Raw genomic sequence first — 14,975 nt, 5'->3', positions numbered from 1 at the left:
AGTCCCAATAGTTCATTTTTGCCTTTGTTTCTCTTGCCTTTGGAAATGTGCCTATAAAGAAGTTGCTGCAACTGAGGTCACAAAGGTTGCTGCATGTGTTCTCCTCTAGGATTTTGATGGATGCGTGTCTCACAATTAGGTCTTTCATCCACTTTGAGTGTATTTCTGTGTGTGGTGGTGTGAGGAAATGGTCCAGTTTCATTCTTCTGCATGTGGTTGTCCAGTTTTCCCAACACCATTTGTTGAAGAAATTATCCTTTTTCCATTGGATATTTTTTTTCTACTTTGTCAAAAATTAGTTGACTATAGAGTTGGGGGTCCATTTCTGGTTCTCTATTCTGTTTCCTTGATCTCTGTGTCTGTTTTTGTGCCAGTACCATACTATCTTGATATTTACAGCTTTGTAATAGAACTTGAAGTCTGGAATTGTGATGCCCCCAGCTTTGGTTTCCTTTTTCAACATAAATTTGGCTATTTGGGGTCTTTTCTGGTTCCATACAAATTTTAGGATTATTTGTTCCAACTCTGTGAAATGAGTCAACGGTATTATTTTGATAGGGATAACAGGAGCAACAACATGCTTTGCACCTTTCTTGTGGTGCCAAACTTGTGTGAAAATAAGGGATTATTTCTGTTGAACATATGTAACATATATGCAAAAATCAGCCCTTCTAATACATGATGTTACTTGTTTTGATTTTATATTAAAATATTAAATGTGGGCAGCCTGGGTAGCTCATTGGTTTAGCATCACCTTCAGCCCAGGGCGTGATTCTGGAGACCCGGGATCAAGTCCCATGTCGGGCTCCCTGCATGGAGCCTGCTTCTCCCTCTGCCTGTGTCTCTGCCCCTCTCTCTCTCTCTCTCTCTCTCTCTCTCTGTGTCTATCAATAAAAATATTTTTACAAATAAAAAATATTAAATATAATTAAATTATATTATCACATAGGTAAAATACAAACATAACTTCCAAACTTTGGTATTCATTCACTACAGACTTTGAAAACTTTTAGACATACCTTTATTTCGTTTTGACCCACAAACATTACTTTAGTATTAGGAATAGGATCTGAAGCGTTCAATCAGTTATTTTTGTTCTAAACTCACTTTTTAAAAGTCTGATAGCTAAATGGTACAATAATGACACAGTCCAAAGTATTTTCATTATAACTTATGATTGAAGTTGTATTTTAACAAAAACCATTTAACTTTTGTAAATATGGTAATATTTGGTCTAAGTCATTTAGAAAAATAAGTAAAGTCAGTCAGTGGAAAATGGAAAATATTCTGATTTAAAAAACAACAGCAGATTTAGCTTTTAAATACATTAAACGATTGTTTCCTGATTTTGTGTTCTAGTCCTGACCATGTTTTCTGTGATCAATGGAGCAGCCCTGGAGTCTTATAATTATAAAATATAGAGCATATTTTGCTCTTTTGTAATTACTTCTGAGAACTGGGTATGAAGTACCTCATTTAATCAGTCAGTGAATAAGTGTACACTTTCTAAGTATCAAGACAGTGTTTCTTTTTGTTTTTGTTTTTTTCTAAAAGACTTTCAAATAGTGTCTTAAGAAAAAGAAACAAGTTTGCTTCCATACAGAAAACCATACCTAAAAGCACCATACAATGGTGCTTAAATATTTTTTTCCATCTGAAATATTCATAGAATGCCACAAAAATAGATCCACTGGTATCACCAATACCAGGAAAAATTACTATAATGCACTAAAACTTTCAATAAAAAATGGAGTTTTCTCTTTTTTTCCTATCTTTCTAGCCTCACTGCCACATCACACATAAGATCACCAGTGTGCACACTCATACACCACACACACACACACACACACTTACACAAATACCATGAATATTCTATCTCTAAAAAACATTGAGTCTCTTATGCTCATTGTTATATTACTACACTAGCAACATATATTTTTGATGCTCTTAGCTAAATGCATATTTTAATTGTCATAAGAAATTAAATTTTAATTTTACCATCTTAAACTTCTATCGCTTAAAGTAGGGTAAATGCTGTCAGTTATTAACTAGAAGAAAAAAATAATTATTTTGTAAATATTCAATTAATGTCATCAGACAAAAGGAAAAGGAGACTGGATTGAATTAAACTATAGATCAGCAAATCTGAAAAGCATGCAAATGCTTGGTGTGAAGTTAGTTTACAAATATAGTGTTTCTCAGCATTTATTTTACCTAAACTAGAAGATTTCTTATTGATCTTCCAATTGTCCGTTTGTTGAATATTGACTGGGGAATCACCAATATCTATAGATTTTTCCTCACTAAATCCCCAACTCAACATTTTAAGTTAAACATTTTTAAATTACGTAAATTGTATTAAGTTTATTTGTCTTTAAATAATACTATCCCTTCCTAATCTGTGGGAAACATTCTATTTGAAAAGTATAAACACCTAAGAGTTGTTTCCTACCTCTCACTTCCCCTCTGGCTCTTTGAGGAGGCTTCCCAGTGTAAGAATGCTTTGTGAACTTAAGTGGTGGTTGGTTAAGTTACATGGGGGCCAAGCAAAGCACAATTAACATTAAAATATAAATATTATCAGATGAATAGATAGGAAAATGGTTTATTTGTAGGAAATTACAAAATCATTTGAATTCCAGATCATTAAAATTCTAATTATAAGGGTCAAACTGTAAATAAGGAAAATTTAAAAATGAGTTAATACTTAAAAAAAACAATTAATACTTACAGATATTTTTTCCTATATAACAGTGAGTACAAAGAATGTGCTGTCATTCCTTTTATTAAAAAATAAAAAAAAACAGCAGTAGCATTTGTGGATTTTTATGTGTAATTTCACCATGTAAAAAAGGCATAAATATATGTATTCATTTGTAATTTCACTGCCAATAAATTTAAGTCCTATAAGACAGGAGGCTGATGTGTGGTAGAGATCTAGACAATGGCCCAGCCTCCATGTTCCAGTAGGATTTATATGATTTCTACTTGTCATGAAGTATACAGTAATTTTTTTATTATTATTGCTTTTGTGAAAATAGCTCCAAAAAGAAAGCCAAATGCTTTTATTGCACTTATAAAATAAATTCCGTACCAGAGTGCTATCCAGCAATTTGGGAATATGTGAGGGTCTTAGGATGAGCTTTACTAAGTTTCAGATTGTCACAGACAAATCTAAGTGAATCCATTAGGACATAAAAAAGAGCCTTCTGCCTTAAAGCTTAAAGAATTAAAGCACTCTCCCATAAAATAAACTGCTAAAATACAAAACTAAAATAAACCTAAACTCTCTCCTCTAGTATTTAAGCTTAAGGGAACTAGTGCAAGTTAGATCTTGTGAACTGGGGTGGCTCTTCCCCAACAACATACGGATGTGGAGGCATATGGCTAAGCGCCACTTGCCTGTCATAGTTTCTACTGCATAGCGTAGGGATTTTCTCATCAAACCCTAAATTAATACATAGATAGTATTTACAATAAAACTAATGAGATCTCTTCCTTCTTGTTCACACATTTTTCTACTCATTTTGGGAGATAACATCACAATTAGGTTCCCTTTTTGCTCCATCTCGGATGCAGAGAATCCCACCAAAATTTATTTTTGAACTATGATTTAGTAACTACGGCATGGGTAAGAAAAGGTTAATTTTTCTCTTTACTCATTCATCCACTTGTGCCCAATCTGGATTTTATATAATCTTAAATAATTTGAATATATTGTCTCACATCATGATTAAAACTCTACCGGTGATTTAAAATGTCATCTTCCCGTCCGTCACCAGTTCAGGTCTGTTGTTGAAGAAGTGAACTCTGTTTCCTTTCTTTGTTCATGCACTAATGATACTTGTCTATAAATTGAAGATAATAATGGTCCCTACTTCAATAATAAGATTATTATGAAGATTAATGTGATGGTACATTAAAAAAATGCGTATTAGCACGATTAGCAACTGTGATACACAAAGAAGTCAGTTGGTTCTCTGCTTTTTTCAACCCAGCTGCACGACAAACTCTATCACCTCACTTTCTCGTTTCAGCCCCAGAATGATGCTTGTTGGACCCGTTAAAGGAGCTCAGCTGTTACCACGCGGCATAACCGTATTTAGTCCGTGCTTCCGTTTTCTTCACTATGAGAATATGTATTGATGTATCACCAATGATTCCTCCAAATATCTGGGATAATCCACAGAACACAGAGATGGCCAGAGTGGAATTTAAAGACTTAAAGACTCCTCTGCCTAAAAGACAAGTGTGTGGCAAGGCTCTGCCTAGGTGGGGGGGATTCCACGTAGATCTCTGTTAAATCTACTCATGGGCCTATAAATAAGATGATGAGGGGAATTACACCAGGTTCTTAATAATTGTGTCCTATTCTAGGTAAACCACTACTTTGCTGCTTTGTAGATATGGCCAGAAGCTTTCATAATGTAAACATTCTCTGGAGCAGTCAACTATAAAGAAACTTGTTTTAACTCCTAATCTACTGGTTAGGATTTTGAGTATTTGACCTATAAATTCTGTTACAAATATTTTTGAATGTCTTCTCTAACTTGAAATTTTTAATCGCCCATAATTTCACCAGTCCGATTTATGTAACAGGCCCCTACCACTACCACACATGGCATCGCAGTCGTGCATACCTCTGGAAGACTGAACACGCAGAATTTATGCACCAGCAGCAATGCTATTCTATCTCCCATTGCCCGTTCAAAACACGTCTACAGGGGCTCCTGGGTGGCCCAGTCGCTTAAGCATCTGCCTTGGGCTCAGATCATGATCCCAGGGTCCTGGGATCAAGCTCCGAATCAGGCTTCCTGCTCAGTGGGGAGTTTGCCTCTCCTTCTCCCTCATCCTCTGTCCCTCCCCTCCCCCTGCTCACGCTCCCTCCCTCTATCTCTCAAATAAATAAATAAAATATTTTTAAAAAATCACCAAACACCTAGAAGAAGACTTCTTCTGATTACTGGTAATTTTAAAAGTCCTATAATCAATTTGAGTCAGTTGTCTTAAATAATTAGAATACGTTGTCTCACATCATGATCAAAACTCTACCGGTGATTTAAAATTTCATCTTCCCGTCCGTCACCAGTTCAGGTCTGTTGTTACTGTTTCCTTTCTTTCCTCATGCACTAATGATACTTATCTATAAATTGGAGATAATAACGGTCCCTACTTCAATAATATGGTTATTATCAAGATTAGTGTGATAGTACATAAAAAATGCTTAGAAAGAATATCTAGCCCATATTACTAACAATGGAAAAATATAAAGAAGTAGAAATCATCCATAATTCCATTGACCTAATTTATATAATTGGCCCCTAGAGGCTGGAGGAAATAATACTGGAGAAGCTGGGATCCTTTTTGGGTCAGAAGAAGGTGCATCGGAACAAGAGGGTGTGTGTGGCAGGGGCGGGGGACAGACAAACAAACCATTTCTTGGCCAAGAGAAAATAATCCATTCCTACTAGTCTAGCTCAGACCAACAAAAACATGTGATTACTTATACTCTTTTGTTTCACTAGAACATACACCAGTTTATATCAATTTTGTTTTTTGGATAGTGTTCAGATCAGTATGGATTTGGGTCACCTCTCTACGACCGTATGCTACCTTTTCAAGAGGCCCTAGGAACATCAGTGCCTTTTATGGACCTGAAGGACCAGGGGAGCTGGTCCAGGCAGCTACCTGGCCTCCCTTTAGAAGCCGATCGTAGACACTATTTCCAGGTCTCCGGCGTATGTGTGTGTGTCTGTATATCCAGCTCTCCCTGCCCCATCCTTCCAACCTTTTACAAGCCAGATGCAAGAGGTCTGACAACTTTCTAACATGCTTTTACTTATTTCCTTTGAAATGCTGGGGTTGAATAGTTCATTTTGAAATGCATGGGCTTGTACATACTAGAGCCTCAGTTAAAAATTCCATCTATCATCTCGATTAGTGAGCTAGTTGGCCAGCTACATCTATCTACCGGTCTACGCTAATGACACACATCCACGTTCAGGAGTTAGGATGTGAGATGGGACCGCCTGGGTGTGAATCCTGGTTCTTTCATTGAACTCTGTGGCCGTCTTTGACACGGTTGCTTATTGTTTTTCCTGCCTTAGTTACCTTTCCTGTAAATTGCAGATAATAATAATCCCTACTCCGCAATGTGATTATTGTGAAGATTAATGTGATGATGCATTTAAAGAAAACACTCAGAAAAGTATTTATCCCATAGTACTAACATGCTCTCTTTAGAAGTGGCATTAATATAATTATTAATACTATGATTATTGTAAATATCTACCTTATAACTTATTTGACTTATGAGGATTTTCACATGCCATTCGATATTGTTCTTTACATTATAATTGTAGAGTATTTCACCAAACAGCACCATTTTCAATACCAAACTGGACTTATATATCATTTCTAAAATTTTCCACAATTCATTATCATTGTTTATCATTTCTGTTTCTCCCTCTATAAGATATACTGATTTAACTGGAATCACTGGACCAAAATGTGATTAAATGAGAAATCATACTACTAAAAATTAATATCACAACAATATACATATATCATATATGTCAAACTTAATGTATTTTCAAGAGTACCTTAAAATTCTGGCCAATTATCTAATCATCAGACACTGATTTAAGTATAAGGGCATCCATGGAAGGTAACGGATAGCAGATACAGGACATTTTCTTGTTTCCTTACAGACTGTGCAAGCAGATTTCTGGAAAATTTTTGGACCTGGTAAGCAAAGATCTTTAAGTGTTGGATAAGGACAAATCCAATATATCTTCAGAACCAGAGAGTTCCAGTGACACAACTACACTGACCATTCTTTTTTCTTGTTTCTTTTTAAGCTGTATATATTGATTTTAAATAGGGAGAGATCACGTGCTTGCAAGGGAGAATGGGGAGGGGTCCCAGGGCCAGGGGGATGGGTAGGGAGTTTTTTTAAAATATTTTATTTATTTATTCATGAGAGATACAGAGAGAGAAGCAGAGACACAGGCAGAGAGAGAAGCAGGCTCCCTGTAGGGAGCCCGGTGCAGGACTCGATCCCAGAACCCCGGGGTCACGCCCTGGGCTGAAGGCAAGCACCAAACCACTGAGCCCCCCAGGGATCCCAGGGAGAGGGAATCTTAAGCAGATTCCATGCTAAGTGGGGAGCTCCACACGGGGCTCCGGCTCACAACCCTGAGACCAGGACCTGCGCCAAAACCAAGAGCCAGATGCTTAACTGACTGTGCCATCCATGCGCCTCTGACCATTCTTTTATAATAGAAAAAGAAAATGAAGTAAGAACGAGCAGTAGTGGCTGTCTATCCTGGTGGTTCATTATGAGATACTTAGATTGAGTTGCTTTAATTATGTAAATGCATCTAGTGGATGAGTGTTAATAAACTTCTATTTAAATAAAATAAATCAAAATTCTGTTTCTCCTTAGCATATTATATTTTAATTAAATTCTTGAGCACAGTCAGTAACTGTGAAGTTATACAGTTGACAAAATCAATCACTAAGGACCGTAAATCTGCTAGATACTCGTCTAACACAAAGCACACAGTAATTAGTCAGTTTTGATAATAGAAGTTTCACATCTGTCATAAGAAGAGGACACTCTGGTTCTTATTTCTAGCATTCCACATAGGTATTATTATAAAGAATATGCCAATTTTATGAAGGTCCCACAATCCCCAATAACCGGCCTAAACGATCTTTTGTCTTAAGTAATAAGGATATTAATTTTTTCTTAAAGGTTTTAATTTGAAATCCTGTATTGAGGAAAAAAGTCATCTTCCTGTGACATTCTCTGACCCTGTACCTCTCTTTCTTCCTCTTTCTAGGTCTCTCTTGCTTCCTCTCCACTCACAGAGGCATGTCACTCCAACAAAACAGAATAAAATATTCACCCTGCCGCCAACAAACAGCCATTGGACCAACCTTATAAAGTAGTGGCCATTTTCCTAATTTCAGGAGTGCAATCTGATTCGTTGTATTTTTCATTTTTTGAATCCTTTTTAAATCATCTGCATTGCCGTAGCTCACATCAATGACTCCAGCCTGAAAGACAAAAATAAAAAATAAAGTCTTGCAGGAAGATGTACAGCAAACTGTCCATTTAGCATGATGGAATCATTCACAGTAATTTGAAATATTCAAAAAAGAACTATTTCTACTCTCACCCTGACCCAGTCCCTACAGACATGATTTTTCTATTTCTACCAGGGTAAAACAACTCTTCTGGTCACTTGAAAAAAAAAAAAGAAAAGGTTCAGAGTCACAAACTGAGGGCTGCTGTAGGGGTGCTGGGGGAGGGACGGGGTAATTGGATGATGGGCGTTAAGGAGGCACATGATGGAATGAGCCCTGGGTGTTGTATGCAACTGATGAATCACTAAATTCTACCCAAGACTAATAATACACTGTATGTTAACTAAATTGAATTTAAATAATAAAAAAAAATTGTAAAAGGTTTTCATTCATTTTCCCTTTGCCTTCTCCTCCTTTCTAAACAACTTTCAAACCTAATTCATCCTTCTAGCAGGCGATTGAATTCGGTCTATTATATATTAAGTTTCTGGAATTTGAACCATTTTACAAAATACAAGATTAATTTCCTTCAAGTCCAACAAAAATCATACCATTCTTAGACTTAAAAAACAATTTGAAGGCTCTCAGTTGTTATGCAGATTAGGTAAAAAGTCCATCATACGCAGCTGTTCGGGTGGCGCATATGTTCAGTGTGACTGACACAACCTCTACAACCAACCATACATGCCAGGACGGCATTCAAGGATTTTAGAACATGAGCTCAGACTATGATTTCTGTCACATTTCCAACCACCCTCCCTACAGTATTTTTTTTTTATGTTCTACATCAAATATTTCTTATTTTTAAAAGTCCCCTTTTATTAATATCAAAATTCTATGACTTTCTGGAGATTGCAATGAGAATCCTCTGATGTAGCTGCTCCTTTCCTTCTCCTTGAAAAGTACCACACTGAGGGGTCTATCAAACACATATTCCTATGATCCAAAATGATCCCTTTTAGTTTCCATGATTTCAATCATTAAAATAGTAATTGTTGAGGTGTCTGGGTGGCTTAGTCGGTTAAGTGTCCGACTCTTGGTTTCTGTTCAGGTCTGATCTCAGGGTCACGAGATCGAGCCCCAGCTGGGCTCTGTGCTTAGCAGGGAGTCTGCTTGAAGATTCTCTTCCTCTGCCCCTCTCCCTCCTCAAAAATAAATAAATTTTTGGGATGCCTGGATGGGTCTGTGGTTGAGCATCTGCCTCTGGCTCAGGGCATGACCCTGGGGTCCTGGGATCGAGTCCCGCATCAGGTACCCTGCATAGAGCCTGCTTCTCCCTCTGCTTGTGTCTCTCATGAATAAATAAATAAGACCTTTATAAAAAAATAATAATAAAATAAATAAATCTTTAAAAAAATGCTAATTGTTATGCTTTCCAATGATAACATTGTAACACAGAATGTACTGTTTCCAGCTACCACATACATATGTCGAGACATCAAGGAGTTTGTGGTAGCAAATAGCAGAAGAATAAAGATGGGGAATGGAGCCCTCTAACTGCCCATTTTTCTCAAAGGGAGCGAATTCCTTTCACCAGTTTCATGCAAAAGGCTTCCATGGAAGACTCACATGAAGAGGGACCTCTGGTTTTAGAAGCACAGGTGAGTACCACCAAGACGCCTGCAAATCTGTTGGAGGAAACATTTCTGGCATGGAAAATTTCCTGAGCCATTTCATTCATCCGGTATCCGTCAAAACTTTACTGATAGAGTAAAGCTCCTTCCTAATGTCACTGTCCTGATGAACTGCATTTCCACACTGCCCAAGTATCCGCGACCTTCTCGACTTTGAGTCCCATGGGGAGTTGTTTCTGATTCTCTTGAGGACCTCACTGGCCTCATCTCTTCATGTACATATATAAATATAGAAGTTTTCCTCGGTGAAAGCCCATCATGCACCTTTCTCAGCCCTCATCTAGACGTCCAGCATACGCTGTTGGCTTATGGTCTCAAATTGAAACAATTATAGTTTACGTCATATCTCTGAAAAGTTAAGCTATACTTTCAAATGGATTTCCTAAGAAAACTTTATTGTTAAAAACGTGTCTATCAGAATGGTTTTTGGATAATAATTTTGTTCCTATTAAGATCTGATTAAATCAGGGCCTTATTTATATAATTTTTGAGTTTGCTAATACCATTATGATATAAATAACTGTGGATTCACGATTCTAAAAGCCCGATTAAATAAATGATCACATAATACTAATAATAATGTTGAAAAGACAAAAGAATGAATACGATTCACCTAAATTTTTAAACTACCTACTATTTATGTGTGATTCACTGATACCATCTTAAAACAGGGATGTTAATTGGTTATATTAATGAACATATTTTTCATATTTAGGAGGGGCTGGGGGAAAATCATACTCGTTTGAGAGGGTGTAGGCTGGACTTTGGCTTTTTGTTTGTGTATATACCAGAAAGAGTCACAAAAATACCAAGTTACATTATCAGACAATAGCTTTAATTTTAATTTTAATTAAAGAGCTCTCTAATGATCTTCCTTTAAACAGCACATCAAGAGATTACACATTTTAGCACATGAGGTTTTCTTTTTTTCTCAAAAATAATCTTCAACACAGCATCATTATACCAATTTATTTTGGCTTATGCATTAAAAATCAATGATTACAGAAATCAATGTTCTCATGGTTTGGCAGGTGATAATAAGAATGTATCTACTGCCTTCACAAGATGCCTGTGAATCAGGTCCTTCCTGAAAGTCTCTCCTATTTACCTTTAAGCACACAGAAAAATCACAGCTGCAAGAAAGCGCATTGAATTTTTCTGAGACACATATCAATATACAATGATATGATAAAATGTCAAGCCATTTCTTTCCACACATTCTTCTTGCTATAATGAACCTTTTCTCACTGTATGCAAACTGTCACGCGAGAAAGTCATCGAGTCGGCCAGTCATCGAGTCGGCCAGCTGAGGTACTAGGTTTAATTTATGTCCGAATACCAAGGATTAAGTTACATCTGACCAGTCCCTTTGGAAAATATCAAATGAGTAGGAACCTATGCATTTGTTGAACTATTCACTCCTGTGCACCCAATTTTTCCATTGATGACTTCCCTGACACATAGGAGGAGGTAACTGAGAGGTGCAAAGTAAAATGGAATGAGGTCCGTTTTGTTTTAATTATTATTATTATTTTTTAACCCGGGAGAGATAGAAAAACGTCTACACATTAATTTTTACTTAAATTAAATACATTAATTTTTGACTAAGAACAAAGAACTTAAATAGCAATAACTGAAACAAAACAAAACAAAACCCCCCAAAATTTTATACTTCATTTAAGATTTTAAAGGATTGAAATGACAGCAGAGAGTGGTGGGCGATGTAGAAGCAGCTAACAGAGAAAGTGGCACGGATTAGAAATAAACACTAAATATCAAAATACAATTATCTTTTGTGGTAGAATAGGTGATTAGAAGGCTTCATAACCTAGATAACTAGCAGTAATGAAAACTCAAAACATTAAAAAGTCATATTCCGAAAAAAAAAGGCATATTCCGTTATACCCGTGGTTTTATGCTTCTACACAAAGATGGCAAGAAATCCTGAGCAGAAGCAACAGAAACGAATGAAGATAATTGCTATTTCCTGTAGTCAGCTAAATAAAACAAATAGAACCATCATGGAAATGACCAGGTCGAAGAAGCATCTCTGGGGCCATCCACCTGTGGGTGCCTTGTGCTCACTGATGAACAAGCCAGGGGCCCTGTTTCTCTTCTATCTCGAGGTAGCAAGAATTATTCATGCTTATGAAATGATGTATGCTTTGAAATTCTTCAGACTTGACATTTTCAACCAAATCAATCACTTTGGATCCTCTGAGCTCTTCTCTAATAGATTCTGAATGTACAGAATATTTGAAAAGCATTGCTGCTTTGACTAAAACAGTAATTTTCTACTCAGAGTCAGAAATGGTAAACCCAAGCAGTTCTCATCCTGACAAAATACGGTGTCATCAGAAGTACTATTCACCTAAAGACAAGTCTTACTTCAGAAATTCACTACTATCGTGTACAATCTAGGTTTGGATCCACTTTAAATTAGTGTTTATGTCTATTAAAAACCTGCAAAATCAAAATGTCCACCCATGGTTACCTCTGTCTTTTCTAAAAGGCATTAATATGCTAATATTTGTGAGGACTTCACAATTCAGAGATTGCTGGAATTGTATTAGTACTTACTTTCATCAGGTTTACTCAATGGCCTCCCATCACGGATAGTATCATGGAAACCACACTGTACTGAAGAGTGAAAACCAATGCTGCTCCCTCCCGCTCTTGTGCAGGCATCACTGATCAATCATCACCTTTTCAAACTTCTCAATATGCCAATCTAGCTAATCAAGACCAATTAAGTGTCTAGCTAATCAAGACCTATAAGTAGGGAACTATATGATATTTTAATATTTAATATTTTGATGCTAAATAACTTTTAGTTATTTAAATAATATTTAGTTATTTAAAATCTTTAATAACTAGAACACAAGTAGTAATCAGTTAAAATGGATCCTAACCAATCAGAAGGGATATGAGCTAGTGTGTTAAACTAGTACATCCCAACTGAATCGAGCATTAAGTATGAGACACACAATCCATTTTGCTGTGTTTGGTATAAAAGATCAGATAAAGAGCTGGCTTGTCAATTTTACCTTTTTTTTTTACTATAATATATACACTGGAGAAAAAATACTTCCTACAACAATATACTAAAGTCAAGGCTTGCTGACATGATGACCAATTTCTATAGCAGAAATAATAAAGGTAAGCCAGAGTAGTAGTTATCGTGACATTTAGTAATTATTTTTAAAAATCGCAAAATGTTTTATAGTCTAACATAATGCACACCCATCTGAAGGAAAAGAAAATAATTACGTTAAAATGATTGTAATAAAATGATTGTAATATAAGTGAAGCACAGTTCTGTTGGGTTTACATCTCCATGTTTTAAGTTTATAGACTGCATTCTAGAGTAAAAAAAAAATAGATTGTTGGTAAGTTTTCCCAATCTGAATAGTCTCTTACAAAACATTTAGGTATTTGAATTATTTGGCCAACAATTTAAAAATAACCATCAACCAGAGTATCTTTCCTTTTAGCTATTTTTATCAAAGTCATTTTGAAAGCCAAAATTATGTCTTTTAAAAAAAGAGAATATGAAAAATATGTAGAGAATTAGGAGAAAAACCAGGAGAAAACATAATTATGCAAGTCCAAGGAAGAGTGTATTAAAGAGGGAATTATTTCATTTTCCAATAGTATGTGTCAGATTATATTCTAGTTTCTGAAGGTGTGGAGAAAATGAGTTACAAAAGGAGACTTTGTGTTCTGGTTATTTTCTCTTGCTAGAAATAGCCAATAAAAAGGAAAAGAAAGACATCAACAAGTCACAGGACTTTTAGTTCTGGTATGCCCTAAGAACAATAAGGAAGGGTTAATACAATAGAGGGTGACAAGGAATTATTTTAATAAGGATGTCAGGGCAGCATCACATCCAATTGATGAGGACCCATGCACTAACCTGGGGAAAACACATTTGAGGCAGAAGTTAAGTACAAATGAATGAAGAGCTCTACCAAAAGCAAAATAAAGATATTGAATATATTAAGGAGTGGCTACAGAATGTTGAAATAGGTAATTATTCATTTTCTAAAGATTTTATTTATTTATTCATGAGAGACACAGAGAGAGAGGCAGAGACCCAGGCAGAGGGAGAAGCAGGCTCCATGCAGGGAGCCCAACGTGGGACTTGATCCCATGCCCCCAGGGTCACACCCTGACCCAAAGGCAGATGTTCAACCACTGAGCCCCTCAGGTGCCCTGAAATTATTCATTTTCTTATAGGGGCAGATATTAGATATGGGCGGAATTTCAGGACATGTATCAATGAAGGAGAGAACAATATTTGGTGATACCCAACAGGAGCAGGAGTTAACTGGTGTATGTACAGCTGAGACAGGTGATGGTTTGTTGCTCAGCTTTTACCAAAAAGGAGACTTAAAATGTTTATAAATTGGAAAAAAAAAAAAAAGATTTAGCCCAATTTGGTTGACAAATCTTAGAAACAAAAGTAGTACAGAGAAACTGGACTAGATTATTCTTTCTCATCCTGAGAATGGATAATATAAACAAATGCAAAATATCAGCAGTAACTGATTATGAGAGTTTCTGCAACTTTATTACTTTCTACATGTTTATTTACTATGTGTCCCTCCAGTAAACTAGGAATAAGGTTCTTTAAATAAAGTAAAAAAAAAAAAAAAATGACAACAGCAGAATGGCTAATTGCTTTGGAGATAAGTTTCCTGGAGTGACTCAATCACGTCTCCTGGGGTTGAGGGTACAGGACAATGGGGACTCTCATGGTGCTGAGAGTCCAGGCAGGAAGCTGGTGGACCAGTCTCAGTTGCTTGAGAAAGGGGATGGAAGGTCAGTTGATATTGTGCAAAATGCTCCAAGTATCCCAGCAGGGCTGACATCTGAAGGATAATTTGAGGGAATTCTTGGTAAAGAATTTACCTCTTGATCACCCATTAGTTCCGCGTGAAATGTAAAGCTTCTCTAAGGAACTTCTCTCAGGTGGAAACCAGAAGCAAGTTCTCTGCCTCTTACTATTGACTATTATTGACTTTTGTGTGGTCTCTGTGGCACTGGTCTTGGCCCTGTGTGGCCGACCCAAATATTGTGGCCACGCTCTAACTGGAACACCAGTTTCTTGCTGAGTACTGGGTGCAGGGAAGTTGTATGTTAACAAAATGGATCTCGGTGGGGGGCGAGGATGGGAGGGATCCCTGATTTATAGCATTTTATATATATATATATATATATATATATATATATATATATATAGGC

The 14,975-nt window shown here is 36.4% G+C and overlaps 1 protein-coding gene across 5 annotated transcripts in view; it reads right to left on the bottom strand.

Annotated features, from left to right (window-relative positions):
* The window catches only part of NAALADL2 (N-acetylated alpha-linked acidic dipeptidase like 2), an 880,805-nt gene that overhangs the window by 486,091 nt on the left and 379,739 nt on the right, over positions 1-14,975 (bottom strand). For all 5 annotated transcript variants that reach the window (XM_072808120.1, XM_072808121.1, XM_072808122.1 and 2 more), the window contains exon 4: positions 7,945-8,064. In XM_072808120.1, coding sequence (XP_072664221.1) covers positions 7,945-8,064 — 120 coding nt within the window. The remainder of the gene's footprint in view (positions 1-7,944; positions 8,065-14,975) is intronic.

Source organism: Canis lupus, chromosome 31 (genome assembly GCF_048164855.1).
Source record: "Canis lupus baileyi chromosome 31, mCanLup2.hap1, whole genome shotgun sequence".
Lineage (NCBI taxonomy): Eukaryota > Metazoa > Chordata > Mammalia > Carnivora > Canidae > Canis > Canis lupus.
This window is presented reverse-complemented; position numbering and strand designations above follow the sequence as displayed.